This window comes from Oryza brachyantha, chromosome 5 (genome assembly GCF_000231095.2).
Source record: "Oryza brachyantha chromosome 5, ObraRS2, whole genome shotgun sequence".
Lineage (NCBI taxonomy): Eukaryota > Viridiplantae > Streptophyta > Magnoliopsida > Poales > Poaceae > Oryza > Oryza brachyantha.
The window spans coordinates 17887530-17911906 of NC_023167.2; the positions used below are offsets into that span (position 1 = coordinate 17887530).

The 24377-nt window shown below is 41.1% G+C and overlaps 3 protein-coding genes, 1 long non-coding RNA gene and 2 other non-coding genes across 8 annotated transcripts; 2 read left to right on the forward strand and 4 right to left on the reverse strand.

Moving 5' to 3' along the window:
• Positions 1-3682: 3682 nt before the first annotated feature.
• On the forward strand, positions 3683-4651 carry LOC102703778 (jacalin-related lectin 19-like). Of its 2 annotated transcripts, none has more exons than XM_015837527.2 (3): positions 3683-3749; positions 3908-4138; positions 4205-4651. In XM_015837527.2, the coding sequence occupies exons 1-3, from the start codon at positions 3747-3749 to the stop codon at positions 4598-4600; spliced, it is 630 nt and encodes a 209-aa protein (XP_015693013.1). In that variant the 5' UTR covers positions 3683-3746; the 3' UTR covers positions 4601-4651. The 2 variants fall into 2 exon arrangements, with proteins under 2 accessions (XP_015693013.1, XP_006654724.2); XM_006654661.3 differs by having other exon boundaries at positions 3686-3749; positions 3911-4138.
• Positions 4652-4774: 123 nt separating this feature from the next.
• On the reverse strand, positions 4775-11837 carry LOC102704059 (60S ribosomal protein L28-1-like). Its single transcript, XM_006654662.3, has 6 exons — positions 11646-11837; positions 11013-11015; positions 6918-6972; positions 6278-6435; positions 5796-5962; positions 4775-5132 (listed from the first exon to the last, which is right to left on the reverse strand). The coding sequence occupies exons 1-6, from the start codon at positions 11722-11724 to the stop codon at positions 5004-5006; spliced, it is 591 nt and encodes a 196-aa protein (XP_006654725.2). The 5' UTR covers positions 11725-11837; the 3' UTR covers positions 4775-5003.
• LOC121054601 lies at positions 5243-5334 on the reverse strand. Its single transcript, XR_005811989.1, has one exon. It is a non-coding gene; the product is annotated as a small nucleolar RNA R24 (small nucleolar RNA).
• On the reverse strand, positions 5583-5670 carry LOC121054574. Its single transcript, XR_005811962.1, has one exon. It is a non-coding gene; the product is annotated as a small nucleolar RNA R24 (small nucleolar RNA).
• Positions 11838-12240: 403 nt separating the features above from the next.
• LOC107304275 lies at positions 12241-19014 on the forward strand. Its single transcript, XR_001550300.1, has 4 exons — positions 12241-12359; positions 12465-13067; positions 18161-18307; positions 18601-19014. It is a non-coding gene; the product is annotated as an uncharacterized LOC107304275 (long non-coding RNA).
• LOC102704337 (putative aminoacrylate hydrolase RutD) lies at positions 13825-17698 on the reverse strand. Of its 2 annotated transcripts, none has more exons than XM_006654663.3 (10): positions 17270-17698; positions 16864-17089; positions 16396-16478; positions 16195-16295; positions 15998-16093; positions 15844-15897; positions 15292-15440; positions 15080-15197; positions 14119-14206; positions 13825-14034 (listed from the first exon to the last, which is right to left on the reverse strand). In XM_006654663.3, exons 1-10 carry the CDS (start codon positions 17376-17378, stop codon positions 13826-13828), a joined length of 1233 nt encoding a protein of 410 aa, XP_006654726.2. In that variant the 5' UTR covers positions 17379-17698; the 3' UTR covers position 13825. The 2 variants fall into 2 exon arrangements, with proteins under 2 accessions (XP_006654726.2, XP_006654727.2); XM_006654664.3 differs by having other exon boundaries at positions 13825-13908; positions 17270-17571.
• Positions 19015-24377: the final 5363 nt, after the last annotated feature.

Consider the following 24377-nt stretch of genomic DNA (forward strand, 5'->3'; position numbering starts at 1 on the left):
TATCACTTGTCTAAACCAAATATAAATTATTCCATAATATTAGAAAATACTATGGGCTAATTTGCAAAAAAAATTATAGAAAACAGTGAGGTGGCAAAACCATTAGAGACATTTAAAGTAATATAGATATAAGGGATTTTGTGATCCTGAGACAACATTTTATTTCTCATTCATTAACTTTTGTATTATTTTATTAAACTTTTATACTAAGTTGTTTTCCACTTACCAACTTGTGTATTATTTTACTTCCCTAACTATCACCTTTTTTTGGCGTTACTCGCACTTTTTGATAGTTTTTACCAAAAAGAGCATTGTCACTTATATTATACGACGTAGAGAGTATTTCTTTATGCCAGAATTCGAAAGTAATTCCAACATGAAGGTGTACCTCTGCTGCTTTACAGCCATGAGATGCATGGCTGCTTTATTAATCTGCCTTTTAAGCTTTATCCCATTTGTTAACATGGCCCTGCAGCCAACCCCTTTTTATCCCAACTAAAGCTTCACTTTTTCTCTGTGAATGAGATGTAAACTGCAAGAGAAAATACTCACTAAAATAAAAAGGTGTTACTCCTATGTGCTTTGTCCAAGTAGAAAAAAGCAAAGCAGACTACGACGCTACAGTATTTTCTCTTCTTGTTTCTTCGAAACAACACGCCACTGCTAGTTATTTTCTCCAATTTCACAATATTTAACACGACTGGTGTTAAAATTTTAAAACTTGAAGTATATATAACTTTTAAAATATTTTCTTTAAGAACACGGCGATCATACTATTAATATTATAAAGTAATTCTTGTCTAAAACATAAGTTAATTTTTCTACATCTATACTATTTAAACGTGGAGTTGTCCGTCCGTTTTCTCACCTTACCTCACACAAAAACACCACTTAAAAAAACATGACAAAAAATCAAGTCGGTTGGTAACAAATGATTCTTTTTTTCTATGGATCATCAGTTGTATAGATCTGTTATAATGCATGGATATTACTAACATAATTAAAAACATTTGTAATACAGGGATATATTAATAATAATATAAGTTAAAAAAAAGGTCCAAGTTTTCTTCAACCATTTCTTGTCCAAAACAATAATCATTTTTTAAACTGGAGGCAGTAAGTAGCTAGGAAAGAAATATGACCATCAAATCAAATAATCGATCAAGCTCTGCATGATGAAACGATGAAACATTAACAGAGATCGAATGAATGAACGCTGCTGCATGAAATGTCTCAACTGAATCGATAAAAAATCATGGGGTAGTAGTACAAGGCTACACAAGCCACAGGTCAGAGAAGAACAAGCAAACAAACAGAAGAAGATATCATGCGATGCGCGCGCAGGTGTAGCCATGGCGGCACGCACGTCGGCAGCAGCACTGCACTCATCATCGATCTGTGGCACATGCGCCGGCCGGCCGGCTTCAGCTCATTGGCGGAGGCCGCCGCCGAGGAGGAGCGCGACGGCCGGGCAGAGGACGGCGGCGACGAGCGACGACGCCGACACGGCGGCGGCGCCGGAGGTCGGGCTCGGCGCCGGGGCCTCGGCGCCGTAGGCGACGCCCGCGAGGGATGACACGGCGACGGCCGCGACGGCGGCGGCGTAGAAGATCCTGGAGGCCATGGCAATACTTCAAGAAATTTGTGTGCTTTGAAGAAAAAAATGTGTGCTTTGAAAGTTTGAAGAGAAGATTGAGAGGGGTGAGAGGTTAGAGGAGAGTGTGCCTTTTATAGGGGAAAAAGAGACTGCTTTTGGGCCCCACATTAACAGCTCATTGTAAATCTGCTAATAATAAGTGGCTTCCAACCATGGGTTAAAGATAGGTAGCTGCTAATTGTTAGTTGCTTAATTATGCACACCAAAGCTATAATTAGCACTTCATGATTGGTGTGTTAGCTCAGAAAATAAGCAAAAGTTATTAGGGTTAAGTGTGCCTTTTTAACACATGACAGCAATGCAAGAAAAGAGGAGGCATGGTCCAAGCTGAGTTCAGACAGCAAGCGCACCTGTCAAGTTGTTATTGTGGGTCTCACTGTCATTTGGGTTGCTTGAACTTGATTAGCTCAGGACAGATAAGAAAAAAGCTTTAGGTGGCGGTACAATACACCTGTACCAATACAGTGTATTGCCAATGGAATGTGGTTGGCACTGCTGTTGTACTTGCTTCTCTGCAAATTGTCATTTTATTGGATCAGAAGATGAAGGCATTTGTTTGTGGTGTGATTCTGGAGAATATCGATTGCACAGTCGAACCACCTCAAGAATCTTGTAGTACAGTAGATGCCTTATCACAAACACTTCAATTATCAGTCTTTAGACAAGTGTTTGATCACTCGTATCTTTTCGTTTCTGATTTTGTTTATAAGTCAAAATCTAATTTTTAAGCTTAAATTTAAAGTTAGTTTTAGAGCTACTTTATCATAATTTATTTTTTAGCCTTAACGGCTAGATCCTAAGAACACGTATATAAAAATTATCTATAAAATCTTTTTATTTGTAAATATGTCGTTTGTCTACTCACCCCCAACCCACCCATGTATAGAAGGGCCAAACAGCTGTCTATGCAGATACTTTCTTTAAGTCACAGAGATGATCATTGCTGCATATGCTGTGAAGCCCATATCTGAAGTTAGAAAACGACAATAACAAGAGGGAAAACGAATAAGAAATGCCAGAAGAAAGAAAAATGAACAAGAAGAGAAATGAAAATTTAGGAACAGAATTAGGGACGATCCAATGCTTGATTAATCTACGCCGGGTTTCTGAATATTGACAGAACTAGGGATTAGAACTTTCTGAAAAATGTTGTCCATTAGGATTGTCCTGAACATTGTTTCATAAGTGTTCAATTGCAATTGACCATGGATGGTATTTCTGACAATAAATTCTTATCTATGAGATAAAATGTCATGCGAATTTCATGCGTCCAAATTGGACTGAGTTCCTTCCCCCCAAAAAAAAAGAAAAATCAAATGATTGAGTTACAGTTAAGGGGGAAGGCGAATTTGATATGAATAAAGTTGGAGTAGTAACCCAGTTATGTTGCTATTACCTATGACTATGAGTCGTACATCTTCATTTTTTTTCTTTTCAAGCACTATCATAACATGAGGTAGAACATATGTTTCAGGTCACTATCCGATGTTAACGAGCAAATGCTTATGAACTTGGAGTTCAAGGGACTAATTCATGATTCAACATAAAGACTTTATTTTCCCATCTATCAAACATCTCAAAAAGGGGATCACTTCTCTTTTCCTAGAAGAACTTGCACTGCATAAAATATGAGCAATAAATTAAAAAGGTTTTTTTTATCATTTTTAAAAGTACCCTAAGATGCTACATTATCTATTGTAAAAGAGTGGTACCTACAGGTGCTATATCTCGAAATATCAAAATTTTACGCTAAAACTATGAAACCTCACTTTCTTTTAAAATTGCTCAATTAAAAAATATCACTGGGAATGGTAACGTTGAACTGAAAACTACGTATTGGCAAAAATCATTTCACCAAAAGCATAGGTGGAGAACAAAACTTCATGTACAATATGCTTACCTTTCTAGAAAGAAGTGCACTGCCATTACAGCATCTAATTCTGATTCCCACTTATCACCCAGTTGACAGTATGTGATCTGTAGTATATAGTGTTCTGTTCTGCCAATTTTTTTCAATTCCCTGATCCATTTTTATCTATAACCCAACCTGTTCTGAAGAAGCTTAGCTCTCACCATATCTGAACCAAACATGGTACCTGGCTAGTATGCATTTCCTTTTCAGTCTTGCTGTTCTGAATGCAGAAATCATCTGATTTTTCTAACCCAAAGTTCACTGAACAACTCATGCGCATTTGATGTATTGGATAGATATGAAAACTCACCATTTTCTTTTAATCTTTTCTTCTTCAGCAGCAGCAGCAACCACAGAAGAAGATGGTCGTGTCAAAGAAGCTCATGAAGGTCGGCCCATGGGGCGGCGCCGGAGGGAGCCCGTGGGACGACGGCGGCCACACCGGCATCAGAAGCATCACCCTGTCATACGACCGGTGCGTCGACTCCATCGCCGTCGAGTACGACAGGAACGGGGTCGCCGTCCCCGGCGAGCGGCACGGCGGCGCCGGCGGCAACCAGACTACCCAGGTGCACAACACCGTACCATCTGAACCACCTTGTTCTTGGCAGTGACAACAAAAAAGCATGGCGCAGATCAAGCTGAGCTTCCCGGAGGAGTATGTGACGACGGTGAGCGGGCACTACGCACCGGTGGCGGCGCACGGCGGCGAGCCGGCGATCAGGTCGCTGGCGTTCACGACCAACCGGAGGGAGTACGGGCCGTTCGGCGCGGCCGCGGAGGGCACGCCGTTCACATTCCCGGTGGACGGCGGCGCCGTCGTCGGGTTCTGGGGGAGGAGCGGCCGGCAGCTCGACGCCGTCGGCGTGCACGTCGCGCCGCTTAGGCCGGAGACCATGTACGAGAAGGCGCACAAGATGGGGCTCATGGCCTACCGCTCAGTCCGCCAACGGATCGGGTCTCAGCAACAGCAGCAGCAGCAGCAGGTGCAAGTGCAACACCAGAGCAACCTTTTCACATACAAAATTTAAGACATTGTCGAGCTTGAACAAAATAATCTTGTCTCAAGAGGAATATTTAAGGATCTGTCACCCTTAGAAGAGGTGTTTAAGGGTGACATGTGGACAGCCAACATGTGGCATAGACAGGTAGGGTGGTAAATTGTTAAGCATCAGTATTGTGGCAGTGGCAAACACTTAAACCCCTCAGGTAACAGATGCTACACATTGCATCAGCAATTTGATGACATTAGCTGCAATTATCAAGCGCAGTTGTGCAAACCAAATAATTGGAAGGGCACGAAGCAGAACAAAACTGTAACGAGTACAATTCTAGCAATAGATATCAATTCAAGTCTCAACACTGATGTAACAGGTAGCTGGAAACATGAGCAACAAGATGCCCCTTGACAAAAAAAAACAAGCTTTAAGCGATTTACAGCTTAGTCGGCTGCCTGTTCTTCTTCTTAACACCAGACTTGGCAACCTGGAGGCTGCGGTACACTGAGCTAAGCCTTGCAAGAGCCGGCTTGGTCAGATCAGGCCTGTAGTAGTTGTCACTCACCTGACAAACATAAGAAACAACCAATTAAAGCAAAAACTAATTATGATTTTTTTCAGAAAGGTACACACAAGAAAGCTGCTGTGTACAAAGCAAAAACACTAGCGGCAGATTCAGCTCAGAAGCCAAGCGTAACAAAGTATATTTCATCGAAGAACCAATTGATCGGTTGGCCTTCTTATGTGTTACGGCTCATCACAGCAGCATCTTGCATTAGAAATGTATCCCAAACAGGAAAAAGTTGGTTATCAAAATTTCAAACAGGAATTATTACAAACTAACTAGCAATTCATTGGAAAATAGCTGAATTTTCAGAACAAGTCGTATCAACTACTGTAAAAAGCACGAATTTGAGTTTCAAGTATTCCACATGAGAATCTCATAGCTTAATGCTAATGTCTGAACCTTGGAGGAGAGGCATTTCAACATCTCATTAAAATAAGAAGCAAATATGATGCTCAGAAGCCAAACGTAAATTATTTCACAGAAGACCCAATGCAATTGTGAGGCCTTCTTACATGTTAAGGCTCATCACAACAGTAAATAGAAAATAGTAATGAAGCCAACATAAAGACATTTTAGGTTCATAGCAGCACGTATAAAGCTTCTAGCAATGCAAAGCATAACAAGTACAGTAAGCTAGGATTATTTTTCTCGTGCTAATACCTGGTTCTTAACGGCCTTAGCCATTTTGCGGAACTCCTTGCGCATCACAGACTTGTGGTAGAGCTTCGCTGGGGCATTCTGCTTCTTGGTCTTGGTCGTAGAGAGGACCACAGCTGCATCCTTTGCACCTGATGGCTGGATCATCACGGTCTTCTTGTTTGCCAAGCCTTCACAGGACACATCATTCAACAAGTCAGAACCTCCAAGAGACTGAACGAAACGCTTACTCCCACCGTCCCAAAATAAACCAATTTTTTACTTTTTACCTATAATTTTTGACTCTTCGTCTTATCCAAAAAAATTTTGCGATTGATATTTTTGTTTTTATTAGATGATAAATCATGAATAGTACTTTACGTGTGACTAATTTTTTTCTAATTTTCTGAAAATTTTTCAAATAAACCGGAGAATTGGTTTTTTTGGGGACAGAGGGAGTAACTTGCATCAGAACCCTGCACATGTTGCAAGAAGCAACTACTGACCGGAGTGCTTGTAGGAGTGGACATTGTACAGGTTGTTGGGCTCCTTGGTGAACTGCACCTTGGCATTGCCATTTCCGAACTGCTTCACCAGGAAGCAGTTGTTCTTCTTGACGATCTCCCAGATCAGAGGCTCCGGTACTGTCGCCATTTCGCTTAGCCTACACAACCAAAACCAACGACCTACTATAAGATCATCTAGCTAAAGAGCAGCAATAAAAAGTGACCCGTGATAAGATTATGACGCAACATTCACCAAGGATTTGGCGTCAATCGCAAACCAAATCTGGGCTGCTACAACCTTTTCTCACTGACGAACAGTTCGTGCTCCTCATCAAAATTGAAAACATAGCCAGTCCTACCCTACCAGATCTAACTCGCCAGTCAAAATCTGAGCATGAGACAAGGGTTTGATCGCGGGAAACCTCGAACTAAGTTTACATTTCTCGTGGCAATACTACCATGATACTAGCCGGCTAGCCCGATAGGATCGCAGAGAGATTAAACGCAAGCAGAAGGAACGAAAGCCAACCGAATGGACCGAAGCCACGAACTACCAACCAACCGAACCAACCGTACTCATAGAGGACATCGAAGATTAGGGTTCCGGCAGAGAAAGCGAGGGCGAGGGGCGTCGACTCACCGGAGATGGTGGAGCTGCGGCGGCGCCTCGCTGAGCTCCGGTGTTGGGGTGGTGGCTGCGGGGGAGGGACGGCTGCGTGGAGGCTCGCTTTTTATACCGTTCCGAGAGCTCATAAACCCTAGCTTCGGTCGTCTCCTTGTGGGCTTTTATTGGGCCTTGCTCTGACATGTCATGGCACATACGCTGCTATATGGGCCGAAGCCTGTGAGATTTTCTCGACTTCATTATTATGCACCAAGTTTTCGTTAGCTCTCCTTCTCATCGAGTGAACAGCGAAGTGACACAAACATAACAATCGTTTGATAGTGTCACTTTGATGCAAGTGATTTCTGGAAGTCATCGATCAATATAAGCATGCACCCGCATCGTATTTGAAATTATAAGCTTAAATATGGAATTGATTTTGGGGTTAACCGAAATTTATTTGGTTTTAGATAGCTAAGAATATATATATATATATAAATTTTATTCATAGATTATTTTTTATTTATAAATATACCACGAAAAAACCAACCATATGTATAAACTCGCAAGTGTATCGTCTAACACACACGCGTTAAAGAGACATAGACCAATAATATATTTTCTGGACTTATTTATGTACATGAACTCATGGAGTTCGCAGCGCGGTTTGGGAAATTGGTAAATTGCCTGAGAAGGGTGATTGCTGCAGCGACTCTCTCCGGGGCTACCGGTGATGAACCGATGATGGAGGCAGGCGGGATCAGTTGAGCTATTTGTCACCGAGCTGCGGCGATTCTCCGGCGGCGGCGGCGCGCGTGAAGCTCAGCTGCCGCACCAGCGACACCACGGACTTGGCCCACCGCCGGATCTCCTCCTTCATCCTCTCCGGCTCGGCGTCCCTGAGCACGCCGGCGTCCAGCCCGGAGAAGAGGCGGCTGAAGCTGCCAATGCGCGGAGTCCTGCGCACGGCGCCGGCGGCGACGCGCGGCGGCTCCGAGCCCATTTTGTCGCCGGAAAGTTGGCCGGACGTCCGATCAGTTACCATGTGCCGTCGTTTCGCTTGCTTTTATACCTCGTGAGAACGACGGTGCTCCGCACGTCATAGAGGAGTCCGGCGCCGCGGTTTCTTCCCTGACGCTCCAACGTTTTGCTTCCAAGCCAGTACTGACTGACTTCACAGCTTGCTTAAGCAAGCGTGACCGCTGATGCCAGTGCTACACACGAGAATGTTTATGCAAATCATGTAGGAAACCGATCGGTAACAACAATTTTACGGCAAAGGCCCTGTTTAGTTACCAATTTTTTTTCAAAACATCACGTCAAATCGTTGGACACCAAAATAAAACATTAAATATATATAAACATTAAAATTATGGAAGAAATCGTGAGACGAATCTTTTAAGCCTAATTAGAACATGATTAGTCATAATTGCTACAGTAACCAAACGGATTAATTATACTCAAAAGATTCGTCTCGCGGTTTCCAGGCGGAATCTAAACTTTGTTTTGTAATTATACTACGTTTCATACTTCAAATGTACGTCAAAAACTTGATGTGATGTTTTTGAAAAAAAAATTCCAAACTAAACAAGGCCAAAGGCTCCAATCAATCCACACGTTTTGCTTACAAGCTCAAAGCTGAAAATTGCAGCATTTCGTTATGTTGAAAGTAAGTTCAGGTACAACGATTATTTTGCCGATCCTACAACCAAGGATACATGTAGTACTGTTTTTTAAATTGTGCTTGCTTGCTGGACAGATGAATGGATGATCCTAATCATCTGGACTAGGAGATGCTTCCCATCCAGAGTCAAAAACATGAAAGTGAAATTGTCGCAACAACATTAGCGACTGGAAAAGATGCCAAGTCACTCTTTTTTCTTGCCGGTGACACCTGCAACCACCTGCAGACGTAAAAGTAAACGAGGAATTAAATGATGCTCTGACAAATACGGTTGTTTTCAATGGATGGAGCACAAATGCAGTGTGGGTGATATTTCCGTACATAATAGTATAAAATCTGGAAATGGTCAGGTGAAGCATGGAAAAATCCACAACAAAGGAATCTGTAACATGGCGCAAACTTTCAAGTTGGGGAAAATTTTTGGGAAAGATGTCACATTGACGTGTACGGTTACATATTTAAAGAATTAATCGTAGTTTAATTACAAAACAAATTTCAGATTCCGTCTAAAAACCGCGAGACGAATCTTTTGAGTCTAATTAATCCATCATTAGGACATATTGGTTACTGTAGCACTTATGGCTAATCATGTACTAATTAGGCTCAAAATATTCGTCTCACGATTTCCCCATAACTATATAATTAGTTTTAATGTTCATGTATATTTAATGCTTTATTTATATGTCCGAATATTCGATGTGATGTTTTTGGAAACTAAGAGGGTATTTGGATCCGATGTGATGTTTTTGGAAACTAAGGGGGTATTTGGATCCCTTCTGCTTTTTTAAGTCCGTGTCACATCAAATGTTTGGACACTGATTAGAATTATTAAATATAGACTATTAATAAAACTTAACCCATACTCTGGACTATTTCGCGAGATGAATCTATTGAGTCTAATTAGTCCATGATTAGCGAATGTGATGCTACAGTAAACATTTGTTAATCATGGATTAATTAGGCTTAAAAAATTATCTAATGAAATAGCATTTATTTATACAATTAGTTTTGTTATCAGTCTATATTTAATACTTCTAATTAACGTCCAAATGTTCGATGTAACAAAGGACTACAAAAAAGTCACTGGATCCAAACACCCCTAAACAAGGCCTAAGTTGAAGCCTAGTATTGACATGACCACAGTACCAAAATAAGAACTTTAATTCAGAGATTATCTACAGCAGTACAATGTGCCAGCATCTTGGGTGGCACATTATGAGTGACAAAATAATAACATGATAACTGACATGGTTAGAAACTACTACATCCGTTTAAAAATATAAGCATCTCTACATAGTGCAGCATAAACTAAGAATATGTTAAATGATTCCTTTTTAGTCGGTTCAGTTGTCCAGTTTTGAATTGATTAGATTTCCTTTCTAAGTATCTAATTGGCTTTGAAATCATTGAAATCATGAGAATCAGCGCACAAATGTTTATATTGTGGTACAAAATTTAAATCCTAGATATGCTTATATTTTGGAACGGAGGGAGTAAGATATGATTGCAGCTCATTTTGATGTACTTACAAACAGAGAAAATCACATACATCATTTAGCGCAGGTGGAGGAACTTGTTTTGCAGTCTCCCAAGAATCCAACATTGGTCTGACAACAGCTGGAAGAAAAAGACCTGAAATCGCAAATTATAATATCAGCTAAACCTATTTGGCAGAAGGATGCAGAGCGTTACTAGTTCTTTTCGCGAGCAACAATTCTGTAGGCCATCCAACCAAGCCAGAAAGTCTCGTTAGTCAAATTTGCTCTATTTTCTTGCTGATTTGTCAAACTAACATTAAAACAGTTCAGTTCATTCAACAAAATGGATGTTCTACACACCCATTTCGAGCATACATACTGAAGGCTGAACAAAGACTCAGGGAAAGAAGATTGCAGTCTTGCTAAAGGAATCAAAATCAGTGCACACCTAATACTATGCACTACTCCAGAACTTCAATAAAAGTGCAGTAAAACCCATCTACCAAATTCAGATATTATAGTCAACGTAAGCAGAAAGATACTAATAAGTAATAGTATCAATTTCTAAAGTTTGACCACCAAATATATGTAGAATTATCTAAACTTGGTACGTGAAAATCATGTTGTTAGATTTGTCAGTACTAAGAATACTTTCATAACCCATATTAAAATTTTATTATTATATGTAAGACTTCAATCTCTGTAAATGTGAGATTGTGGGTTTCTAATGAAAATTAACATGAGTCTACATTGGGTAAAATGTTAAATCACATAGTTTGGCTTGTTCACTTTCCCAAGCCACAAAGTAACTCATCTTTCATGTGGCATTAATGTATTCATATGCATCAGCCATTTTTGGCAATTCTGTGGTTAAAAGAACACATCTAGTGTTGGTATTTAGGAAAATCCTTAGTTAGCCCCCCAAAAGTAAGACCCTAAACCTTTTCAACACTGTTTGAAGTTCACCACTGGCTGCATGATGAAAACTATAAGTAAGCATCTCAATACAATTCAGGGTGAAAAGGGAACCCACTACATTTTGGCAAGGAATTCAAAACCCCAAATACCTCTATCAGTTAGTATTACCCATTTATGAACGAAGAAATGCAGCAGATTGAGCATTCTTTTTACATCAATAAACAAGGGATATCTTACACGGGCCAATTCCCATTATCTGAGATAAAAAAAAAAATGGAAGTGTTTGAGAGCAAAACACTTGCGCCATTCATTAGACCAGACTGTTGAATTCCATCTTTACAGGAAAAGAATAGCTTATGGACTATGAGGCTTCTGGAAACACGCAGCATTCAGCACGGGGCTGAGATTATGCTCGGGAAGCAGCAATCCCATGAAGTGTAGCGATTTAGAATCCTAGATCCAACAAACCATTAGCAAGAGAAACGCATATGGGAGAGTTCTGAACCCATCCAACTCAGTCCAGACTCCACAGAGACCGAGAACTAATCCTACGTTCGCCGATTTCGAACTAAACGGAGGCGTCCGGGAGCAAGTTAGCACCCAGAGCAGCGTCCCCGATGGGGGGGGGGGCGACCACTAGGGTTTCGGCCATGGCAGGAGCGAGAGAAAAGGAAGGGAGCGAACCGAATCCGGCGATGAGGCAGGAGGCGGCGACGACCGGCTCCTTCACCACGAAGATCTTGAGCTTCTCCATCACGCCCATGGCTGCACCGCCTCTGCGATCCCTCCGCCTAGCTTCCCCTTCCTCGCCGTCGCCGCCGCCGCCGTCGCTGGAGACGAGCGTCTGGTAGAGAGAGAGAGAGGGTCTCGTCGATCTGTCAACACGTGGGCCCGTTCCCGAAAATTCCACTCTCGAAACGCAAGCAACGAGGCCCACTCAAGGCCCACGTAAATTTGGGCCTCTTTTGATCGAATAAAGCTAAGGCCCATTTAAGTTTGGGCCTTTCGTGGAGATAAAACTGGGGCCGATTCCAATTTGGGCTTTTCTTAGGCGAGAGAATGTGGCCCATTTAAAAATTTGGGCCCATCGAGTCGAGTGGATCGGGTTCAGGTGGCGGGACGATTCGATTTGACGCCTTCGTGCGAGGGAGACGTACGCAGCATATTCCGCGTTGGCCGAAGGAATATCCGCTCGCGGGTAAGGAATATTTTCGCTTTTGCCTCGCTCTGCACGGCCACGTCTCGTCCTCTTCCTTCTTCTCTCCTTCCTCCATTGCTGCGCACTTGCTTCCGCCTCAGCAGCTTGGTTTTCGTATGCATGTCTCCTCGCCGTCGAGGCGGCCGGCTCCGGCGCCGGCGCCGTGGAGGAACCGTGTATGCCATGGTCGATTTGTTCAGGTTAGTTCCCCGTGCTTACGCCTGAAACATTACTTCTTTGTTCTGCAAATGTGCGTATTCGTAGATCCTGTGAATAGGGCTGTGTCAGTAAAGATTTTTTTTCAGACGTGTCAGGAACTCAGGATGAGAAGTTTATTTGTGGAGCAGTGAGCCACCATCGAATTGGATGAGAGTTTTAGACGATTACTGATGAGCCCATTAGTATTTAATTACTGTGATGATGGTGGATTGGGAGAGTTAATGATGTCTGTCTCCTTCATTAGCAATCCCTTTGAGCTTGTGCAGTTTTGCACCCAGGACATCATCTGGAATTCAGATTTGAGAAATCTTGCTACTATCATTGAGATTTGAGCCTTCAGAACATGACAGAATATGTAGAACAAGAGATCAGTTTTTCGAGGTGCGAATTTGACCAAGAATCTCCCGGATAGGTCACGCCACCTCTTATGCAACACAGAGGCGACAGGCCGGCAGTGAAGCTCGCCGGAGCCAGGAAGGAACAGACTATTTTTAACGTGTCTGCACGGAGACGCTGAAGCAGACAGGGTGAACGGTGTGATGCGTGCTGACGAAAAATCTATGGATGTAGCAACTAGAACAACGATACAGCAACGAACGGGAGGTGGAGGAACCCCGGCCACCGGCGTCGGCGAGCCGGCAAGTGCTATGCCTCTGTTCGGATCCGCACAAACGAGGCTAGCTATAGAGGTACGTTTTGTACATACTCTCTGCATCTCAAAATAATAAAAATATAATATAAAAAACTTATATTCGTCTCAAAATAATGAAAATTGTTTTTAGCCAGATGAAATATTTTGAGATAGATGAAGTATCGTTACTAATGCGTACAGTCTTAGAGATCGTTGTCCAATTTCTCACTCATCATAACAGATTGGTCTTGGTTGAGTACGAATTTACGCAGGCTAGTTATAATATGGTATTTACGCACTGTTTTTATTATTGTCTTGTTCACATTTTATGTATATCACTATTGTTCGCACAGTTATATGCCATACATGAAACCAGGTTTATTATTTCTGGGAATAATTACATTCACAGTATGATGATACAAAAGAATGGTGACAGCAACGGCGCAGAGCGTATGGCCGTGATACTGTGACAACTTTACACTCACACAGGTACATCAGTTTGTGCATTTGTGCCCTGGGACGCTTCCGTCCAGGTGCACACCAAATACTCCCATCAATGTTCTTCCGTATTACTGTTCTGCTAAGAGCAGAAGTTTTCTCAGGGTCTCTTCGGAGATGCTACTCTAAAACCATCATCTCCACAGCACAGAGGAGACATGAAATATGCCAGTCTCCTCGACGGCTCCGAGAGTAATTTACATGAATTTGTTTCTGCAGATTCAAAACAAGCATAGCTCAGTTAAGTGTTTGCTAGAATTTCAGAAATACTGCTACTGAGGTGGATGGTGTCCCAGTGCTAGTTCTTGAATCCTTACCTCATGACTCGATTGCTGCGACCCTCACTGGCTTCATTACTTTTACAATGTTCCTCATATGCTCAAACCCCATCAGTATCACTCCTATGACATAAAGAAAGCTTAGTTGCAGCTTGCCAAGTAAGTTATAGACTGCTACAGCGGCGTTTCCCCCGTCATCTGTTCGTATTGTGACGGAAACAGGTCTTGCAGAAATAAGTGCCCCGGTTTCTGATAAAGACGTAGCGTAAGAAGTGTGCCTTGGAACATAGCCTTGGAAAGATATTTCGGGTTGTTGGGCCTTTTTAAGCTCACCTGATGAGTTCTCTGGCTGGGATGACCATTCCTCAGGTTTTATCATAGATTTAGTGGCCTTTACTAATTCCATTAGTGCATTATTGACCTGCAATAGAGAAGTAATATGAGTTAATTTACAGTTTCTTGTAAATCAGTAAGTGTGATGAAATAATGAGAAAATAGCGGCGATCTTGAAGAGATGGCCAAGTGGTTGGTCTAGTGGTCTTGTTACTTTATAACTGTATTAGAGAAAAATATGCTTCTCTTATCTCAAAAGAAATCTGATATTCCAGTTGTGTTGCTCTAAATTGTCACAATTTGTAACATGTACAATCCTGTCCAAGTATCCTGCACAGCTTGCTATATGCTACTTTTCCAAGCCTGGACTTCCAGTTATTCAGTTGTATAGTATAGTTTTCATTCAAATTGTCCTAGTTACCCTACATCCACATCCAAAGATGGCCTAGCATTCCAGGATAAATGTCAATTGTTCTTTCTTGAACAGATTGATGCCTGACCGGTGTAGATGCTTCATTGCATACATGGGCATAGCTTATCTTTTAAGTTAACATGTTAGTGATTCCCTCTCAGCGTCAAGTTTGGGATAACCATTTCACTGGTGGTTAAAAAGCTGTTTCAGGGTTGGGCAGGGCATACAATTTTCTTCAAAAGTAACATTTTCCCTAGTACGGTTTAGGTAGTGAATGATGCTTTCGGAGAACGACCTGCCCTAGTTCAGTTCTGCAACTTTGGAAGTATCTGTGCAAGTGTCTTAACCGGCACAAGCACAAGCATTCTTCCAAGTTCAGGCTCAAAAGTTGCATGCCCATTAGTGCATATATGTCAGTGAGCATGATGCTTGCAGAGAACCACAATGTCTAATGTTGCCTCGCTTGGTCAGCTATTTAGGAATATTTCCAGCATGTCTGCATATTTCAGCTGCCTAACAATAAACCATTTTGGCAAAGTGCATGCTTACCTCCTCTGGTCTTTCATGGCTTACTAGATGTGCACCATGAAGTTCGACCATTCTAGCAACAGGAATAAGCCTTTCTGCAAGTCGTCTTGCATGACATAATTGCGCAATAATGTCAGACCTGCGTCATTTTTAAACCAAGTAATGAGAAACGAACACACAGCGTGCTTGTGAACTGTGAGGAAGGGATGTGTTCTCTCAAAGGTGCAACTAACCTCCCATGAATAACCGAAACTAGAAAACCAGCAGACCGAATTGTATCTAGTTCTTTAGTTGTCATTTTGTGAGTCCAGCATGCATTAACTTGCCCTTCAAACCCACAGTTAGACTGCATGCCTGTCGATGATATGCCCTTCACATATTGCTGAAAATACAAAGTACAGAACGATTGAAATTTGGTACTTAAACAAATAAATAATGCTTTGATTGACCCAGACAACAGATCTACGGATCTATTACATGAGCAGTGTATCCCAAATTACTAATTAGCATGCTGATACACTGACCAGGGCATGCAAAAAAACAAATGCCATTTTTTATAGTGAAAGAAGGCCTAGTCATAGTGCCATGATCAAATGGTGTAAGGCACTCCACAGTTTACACAACTGACGGATGGCTTACTCAAAATAACAAACAAATAATAACATGGTATTACAAAATATGACTGTTTCACACAATTTTATGATGAAGATTTTAGTCTAGCTGAGACACCATCAACACACATTGTTTTCACAAACCATCACACAAAAAGTACAAATATCACTCACTTGGTAGAGGATTGTTCTCCTTGTGCATGATTCAACTTTCTCATCAAGATATTCCTGCATTGCCGCATGTACATTAGACATCAAACCACAAATACAAAGGAAAAATATATATTTTTTACATCAATTAGGATATGACAAATGGATGTATTATCACCTTTGTATAGTGGGTTTCCAAATCTACAAGAGCTCTTTCTTCTGGAGTTTTTGCCCTTAAGAAACGGAATGCAAGAGAGAGCATCTGCCCATCTAACTGCAAACGCAAACAGGCTTCATTGATGAGAACTACAGAGGAAATTAGAATTGACAACAAAACAATTCCTGCAAGTTCTGCAAATTTCTCCATTCCTGTACCTTTGGGAAGCACTGGAAGCCCCCTCCTGTGACATTAAGCAACGCCAGCGAGCACAGCCTGTGAGGCGCCATGGCCGCCAGCTTGCAAGATATCATCGCACCTGTGTGCAGAGAACACCAACATCAGTGCCTCCAGACTACAAAATTCCACCAAAATTCTGGTCATCATTTAGCATTAGAAAGATGGAGATGGAGACTCACCCATGGAGTGGCCAAAGACATGGGCTTTCTTCCATCCCAGATGGTCCATCAGGGCCAGAGCGTCCCTCGCCATGATCGCCGTCCTGTCACGACAATGGAACGTTCACATGGTCAGTGCGCCATTGGCGCCACTCGTGTTAAGACTTTTTTCCGCATCGTGCGTTGGAGGAAAGTTTATCTCCGTCCTTTTCCTCTCCATCACATATTTTCTCGTGGAAAGCAATCGCGGTTGGGATCGAGTAGAACCTGAATTTATTCTCGTCGAAAGCTACATAAATCAATCAGACGCCAATCTTACCCTCTCTCCAGATCTCTATCTGGATTCTGGCATCAATCATCAAGATCGGGCTCGACGATTCTACACCTCAAGACAACGATTTTTCATCATCTCCCTCTCTCCGATCATCATCGGAGCAGGCGGAGATTTGGATCTAGATGGTGGGAGGAAGGGAGGGGGAGAGAACTCACGAGTAGTAAGATTTATGCGGCGGAATGGAGCTCCGGCCGACGCCGCGGTTGTCGAAGCAGCAGACCTCGATGCCATCGCCGTCGCCGCCCTCCTCCGCCGCCGCGGCGGAGGCGTCGCCGGACTCCTCGTCCGACCGCTGGGCCTCGGGCTCGTCGTCGGCCGGCTCCAGCGAGCCGGTCAGCCCCTTGATCTGCGGGCCCCAAGAGTCGTGCGTCCCCGCCAATCCTTCACGCCCCCAACCACACCATTCCTCATCAGAACCACCAAAGCGAGAATCCAAAAAAGAGGCGGAAATTTTTCGATCGATCGCCGGAGAAGACGACGAATTCAGACAGAGAGAGAGAGAGAGAGAGAGAGAGAGAGAGGCAGCTCCGCCGCTCGCCGGGGGCGTGCATGCGTACGTACCGATGACGAGGAGCACCTTGGTGACGCCGCGGCCGTACCGGCGGTAGAAGAGGCGGACGCCCTCCCACTTGTCGCCGTTCTGGTACCGGTCCACCTCGCAGTAAGGCATTGCTGCGGTCAACCACCACCTCCTGTTCCTCCCAACGATTTCTTCAGCTCCGCTCTGGATTCCGGCGAGAATGGAGGACGATGACTACTACTGCCGCTGCTACGGTTACGACGAATTAAGGCAGGTGAAAAATGGGAAGAACACGAGAGGCGGAGCGGCGGCCGGGACGACGGGGCGGGTTATTTATAGCCTCTCGCCGCCGAGGCGCGAGGAAGGTGGAGGAGGAGGAGGAGGAACACGTGGATGGATGGGCACGAGCTCGACGACGACACGCGGCCGGTCGCCGTCGGCTGAGTCAAACGTGGTTGCGCTCGCGGTCGCGGCGGGCGGGAGGAGGGAGAAGGATAGAATCATTCCTGACCTTTGAGGCCCAGGATTTTCGGCGAGTTTTTGGAGTTTCTGGAACGAGCTGTAAATCTGTTTATTTAGGCTTGTTTAGTTCCTAAATTTTTTTTCTAAAAACATCACATCGAATTTTTGAACACCTAAATAAAGCATTAAATATAGATGAACCAAAAAACTAATTTTACAATTATGGAAGAAATCTTGAGACGAATCTTTTGAGCCTAATTAGCCCATGATTAGCCATAAGTGCTACAGTAACTAACATATGCTAATGACGGATTAATTAGGCTCAAAAGATTTGTATCGCGGTTTCTAGGCTAGCCGTGAAATTCGTTTTTTCATTCGTGTCCGAAAACCCCTTCCGATATCCAGTCAAATATTTGACGTGACACTTCTTCCAAAAATTTTCTCAATCTAAACTAAACACCACCTTGTAGTGTGGAGGATTGCTCTGGAGAACTGGAGATTGATCGGATGAAGCGGATTACGTGATGATCTGGAGAAAGTTTGCATTTTTATGGGGTTTGCCTGATCTTGTTAATTGGAATCTGGAATGCTTCAATCTTTTGATCAGGAGAAAGAAGGTGAGCTTGTTATAACATACCGTGGTCACCCCTGGTAAAATTTAATTTTTAATTTTTAATTTAGAGTTATTTTTAGGATTTGTTTATCGTAGTTTATTTTCTAGCCTTGATTTATAAATCACTAAGAATATATATATTATTCATAAATTATTTTTCGATTGTAAATATGGCATTCTTGAAAAAGTGAAAAGATGAACCTCGTATCAAGAAGTTAAGGAGCTGGAGTACAATAAACTACTAGGAACTAGGAAGTTACTCAGCTAAATGCTAAATATCATTTCCTGATCACCCAGGTTCAGTTTGCTGATCACCAGATCAAGGCTTACGTAATGACATGGAGAAAGTTTGCATTTTTACGAGGTTTTGTTGGTTGGAAACTTGGAATGCTTCAATCTTGATCAAGAGAATAAAGAGAAAGAAAGGGCATTTGGACCACGTCAGGTAGACAGGGAGTTGGCTAACAGATTGCGAGTCAGTATCAAGAAGTTAAAGCTGGAGTGATAAACTGGCAGGAACTAGTTAGGGAGTTATTACTCAGCCTAAATACCATTTCCTGATTGCCCAGTTTCAATTTCCTGTTTACTTGAAAATAAAAGGTTCAGTTTTATTTTCTGTAGATCAGTTTCAATATCATTCCAAGTGGAGAGTGGAACTGTTCTTCAGTTTTTTAGCATCACTTTTGTCACAAATTGAGAAAGAAAGCTCACTTCCTTCTAGCTCTCAAAAGCAGTCCAAATGGATACAACTTTTATCCAACACGGCTGACAAAGCAATGACAGAGACAGACCCAACACCATCTTAGCCCACAGTAAGAACCGATAATTATTCCAGTGACAATCAGAGGGGTAATTTATTGGCCATCATACACGTATTTTTAAAAAATAATTTATAAATAAACTTTTATATATATGTGTTTTAGGATAAGTACAGAATAAACAACAATAATAAATATTTAAATTTTAACTCATAAATATATTCCAAAACGAAAAGATGGTACTGGGACATTTTCACGGACGGCAGCAGTAAAAAAAATTACATATTATTTAGATATTAGAAAGAGACCTACTATCAATCAATTAAATAATTATCAATTAAATAGGTAGAAGTGAGTTTTAAATCTAAGCTAACTAGCTTACCACCTCGAGCTAGCCAGAAGATTCTGTTTCTAAAAAGAAATTTACATATTATCGAAAGAAAGATTGAATTCTATCACTGGTTGCTACCTGTGGCAGCGGCGGCATCTCCGGCGCAGCGATGCGGCGGGGCGGGGCGGAGCGGTGGTGGCTGGGCCATAAAATATTCACGCGAAGCGCGTGAGCGCTGACGAGGCGAGCCGATCGGGTTGGGGCGTCGCCGTCCACCACCACCACCACTCGCCGCCACCGCCCCGCCCCGCCCCCGCGCGCACCACCGGCCCCTGTCGTCCGCTGCGGCCTCAGCTGGGACCCCGCTGCCTGCCGTCCGCTCGCTCGGTGGTGGTGGCCGGTGCTCGTCGGGCGTGCCCATGCTGATGTCTCGCTGATGCAGCCGGACCCGGAATCCTCCGTTTTCTTCTTAACGGGCTCGTTCGCGGCAAATGAGTCTAATCAATACACACAAAAATAAGAAAAGTCGTTATATATAATTAACTAATTATAGTTATTGTAAACTTAAAAATAAATTAATATGATTTTAAATAATTTTTTAAAAAATAAAAAATTACACCGCTTAACCATTAAAAAGCATCGGATAAAAAAAAGAGAGAATTTAGGCCCTATATTCTCATGCCAACGCGCCAACATGCACTTGCATTCGATCGATCGAGCAGCGTATCGACTATTCGATCAACGTGTGTTCCTCCGGAGAATCTGGGCTTCGTCTTCGTGGGAAGAACTATAGGCGGCAAGGAAGGAATCTGAACCGTCGTGTCTACGCGAGTAGGGAGAGGTAGGTGGTGTTTCGTTTTTTATTTCTAGCGGCGTTTCTAAGGGAATGTTAATATTTACTCTTAAATTTTTGTATTGGATGTGCCTACAAAGATATTAGGAATAAAAATCACAACCTCCTCCCAAACTGAACAAGGCCATGTTCCTTACTATGTTTTGTAACCTGCGCGAAAAAGATTAGTATTTTATTAATTAATTATTAAGTACAAAATGCTTAAAAAATATATTGATAAGATTTTTCAAGCAACTTTCTCATATGAATATTTCAAAAAGTGTCTCATTTAGTAATTTGGTAAGACTGCACATGAAAAATAAGGAAATCTGAGTTATTAACCCGACTTGTATTAGTAACTCATATGTTTGTATCAAATCTAGGATATAAGAAAGCTAAGTTTAACCATGTGTAAATGTTGGAAATACACTTCGAAATCTACTAGAGATATGTTTTCTAGCCTAGTCCTACAAAGGTTCTGGATTCCTGTATTTTTTGATTTTTGGTAGCTATTTAGAGGTACAAATAACTAAATTAACTACTTTAAAAAAATTAAAAATTAATTTTAGAGAGATCGTATAAAAATACGTTTATAATTTTTTTTCTTGTACAAAACACGCCATTGAACCTCTTAAAAAGCGTATCACCAAAATCAAAAATCTATCGGACAGACGAAGTGGGACGAATGTATTTGCCATGGTGGCAACAGAAAAAAAAAGCGTCAAAATCATCTAAACCAGTATATCTGTGGATGAAGCTAGGCAGTTACGCTGCATGAGGAAAAGGATGAGCTGACCTGCCGCCACCAGAAAATGGAGTTGTTGGAGAAATAGACCAATGCAGCAACCATCCCAAATTCCCAAATAGAAAGCGTATGCTTATCTAACGAATCAAGACATGCATACTTACTTCTTTATCAGAAAAGAAGTTTTATCTATTTTTTAAACAATAGAAAATAAGTTTATCCTCTGTCAGAGAATTGTGATCCACCAGTTTTTTTGTCTCATGAGGTGTCAAAAGCTAGTACATCTACATGCAGATTTTCCTGTCTTTCATCCAGCACAGCGAGATCCAATCCAGAAACGTCTTGCATAGCGGAAAAAATTGACAAAAATTAGACGGTAGATCAATTCAATAATTTTCTGGGACGTGGACGGTGCAATGCCTCTTGTTTCGTAGCAATCTGGCAATATCTCAATTAAGAGCCTTGTCCATGAATCACAAGGAGCTCGAAGCTTGATGGGGTCTAAAGCGATGTGTACTTAATTTATTCCTATTTCCTAACAAAACGAGTTATACTCTCGTTTTTTTAAGTTTCTTGTTTATAAACCAAAATTTAAATTTTTAATCTTAAATATTTATAGTTATATGTATATAAAAAACAATTTTACTAAAGATAAGTACCAGTACCACTGTTTAAGGATGATAAATTTACTCGTATATATAAGACTTTATTTACAAGTATGTTGTTGCTTTTTCCCAAAACCCAAACAATCACCCCTCGGTGACCAAAATAGTACTGGTAAACGGTAGCTAATACTATACTTAATGCAGCGCTAATCATAACGAGCAGGCGTGCTTTAGGGGCATAGTTCTGGCCCAGATAATTAGCTCACCATCATGTGCACAATTAACGACCAAGTATTGCAAGCCATCTCCTTTGACCATGACTTCGTATCTCAGCTGAACAAAATTAGAAGTCCCAATTTGGGGGCATTATTGTCTGTTGCAAACTTGTAATTTTGTTCTAGCCTATAAACACCAGAAATCGTGAATAAATAAAGTAGAGGTTGGCAGCTGAAGTTTCTGACTGAGATGGTGTTTGGAACGAGGGGCTAAATGTCCCATCGGATGTTTGGACACGTATTATAAATAGTAAACGTAGATTATTAATAAAACTCATCTATAATCTTGGACTAATTCACGAAACGAATCTAATGAGCCTAATTAATCTATGATTAGCCTATATAATGCTACAGTAAATATTTGCTAATTATGGATTAATTAAGCTTAAAAAATTCGATTAGCTCTCAATTATAAAATTAGTTTTTTTATTAGTCTGTGTTTAATACTTTAAATTAGTGTCAAAATATCCGATATAACGTGGTACTAAAAAGTTTAGCAATAACCAATCTTCTAGAGATTGATTAGAAATCTCAGGAAAAGATGCTACAGCATTTTTGCAGGTCAAGGTAAAGTTCACATCCTATCTTCATGTGCTTCTCTGCAGGTCAAGGTAAGTTGAAAGATGCAGTTGTCATCTCCTATCTGCAGTGGTAAAGAAGCTCAAAGATGCAGCACTGTTTCATTCTGGAGAGTTCAGGTCTCTGAGCTTCTGAAAGCAGACAGGCAGCTGCAGCACGCCTGTTTCAGGCTCAGATAAGAACGAGAACGGATGGAACTTGGTATTGTTTGGCGATTGCAGTGTATGCATTGACAGATTTGCACAAAATTGACAAACCAGAGGCAGGCAAAATCTAGCACGACACCACGCTAACGATCTTCAGATTTTTGTCGTTGGTAAGATGTTTCCTTGAAATATAGTGTATTATATATTGGAGCGTTGTCGTTTGGATGTACGATGAACTGGTCTGAGCAAGTTAGGATTGCATGGCTTCCTAATGAGGAGGTGGGTGAGGAAAAAATGGACAGTGTAAAGTGGAGTAACGAGATTTTAATCGTAGGAAAGATTGCATGTTTTGTTTTTTCACACGAGGATGAGAGCATCTGATGCTGCTGAACTACCACAGATGTCGATGGCTACTATTCAGTATGACTACTCGGTTCTGAGCTCAGCAATTAAGGATGCCTGTTACACGTGAAAGATTAAGATTATCGTCTTCTTTTTTTCCATCAGGTTAATAGTCGAATCTACGATCACCAATGGATACAATCAATTCTTGGTAAACCGACATATGAGTTCGAACCTTCTTTCGTACCATCTGAAATTTCTTCCCAGTGGTTTCAAGGTTTATACATATATCGTTTTTTTTTAAAAAAAAACTTCGTACCTTCAAAATGTTAGGCAGTAGAACTTTACACTAAAAATTTAAATTTAAGTACCTTTAGACATTTTATCAAGGACCACAATTTTTATTTTAGAGAGGAGGTAAGTTTCAGAATATTTTTTAGCTTGTATAGAGATGTTTACGATGCTCTATGTTTTCTAGTCGTACGATCTTTTTATCATAGTTGACATGGAAAATTGAGTTATCATATTTTCTAGTATAAAAAAAACTTAGTATCTTTATATACGAGGTATTTCGATGTAACAAAATTTTGCGCTAAAAAAATTAATACATGTAGGTACTTTCTCAAGTTTCATAAAGTTTCTCCATTTGTACTATCGAATTAACTACTAGCATACTAATAGACTCATGGATCAACCTTTAAAATCATTTCTACTGACGATAATACTCGTAATACCACAATAAAGAGCTTTTTTATAAGGACTGGATCATTGCACTGATCTGACTTTGTAAGAAGGCCGTGAACATAACAGATCTTACTATAATTCCTGCCATCCTTATAACATGAGATATCACATTTTTATCATCCTTGAGAAGATAAATTGAGACATTATATTTTCTAATATAAAAATTGATACTTCCAGATAAAATTTATCGATTCTTACATTTTCACTGGATGTGGGACGGTGTAACATAGTATATGCAGCTCAACGTTGTGTTCTTTTGAATAGATTATTCTCAGTTTTTTTCTTGGTATTTTGTGTGCACGTTTTGTAAACTGATATGTTTTTTACAAAAAAAATCATATAGATTTTTATCGTCTCATATTTCTAAAATAATTTACAACTTTGTAATAATTAATTCTATCATTTATATCATTAAATAACCATCAAAAAACCAAATAATCTTTCATCCTCCGTTAACCAAAGAGCACCGCCGATGATATTTTATCATCTACGTGCATGACCTGATGGTAGAAATCATCTGTACCATTCATCTTTATTAATCAAATAAATCATATCTATTATTATACTAGTAACTATTAGTATTTTTTTTCTGATGATAGTAGAACTCATAAATCATCAGTTGAAACCATTTCTACTGATGATAACACCGATGGTATAATAGCACCCAAAAAGATCACCCATGAAGTTTACTCTGGGCATTTATAATTGCGAACATTC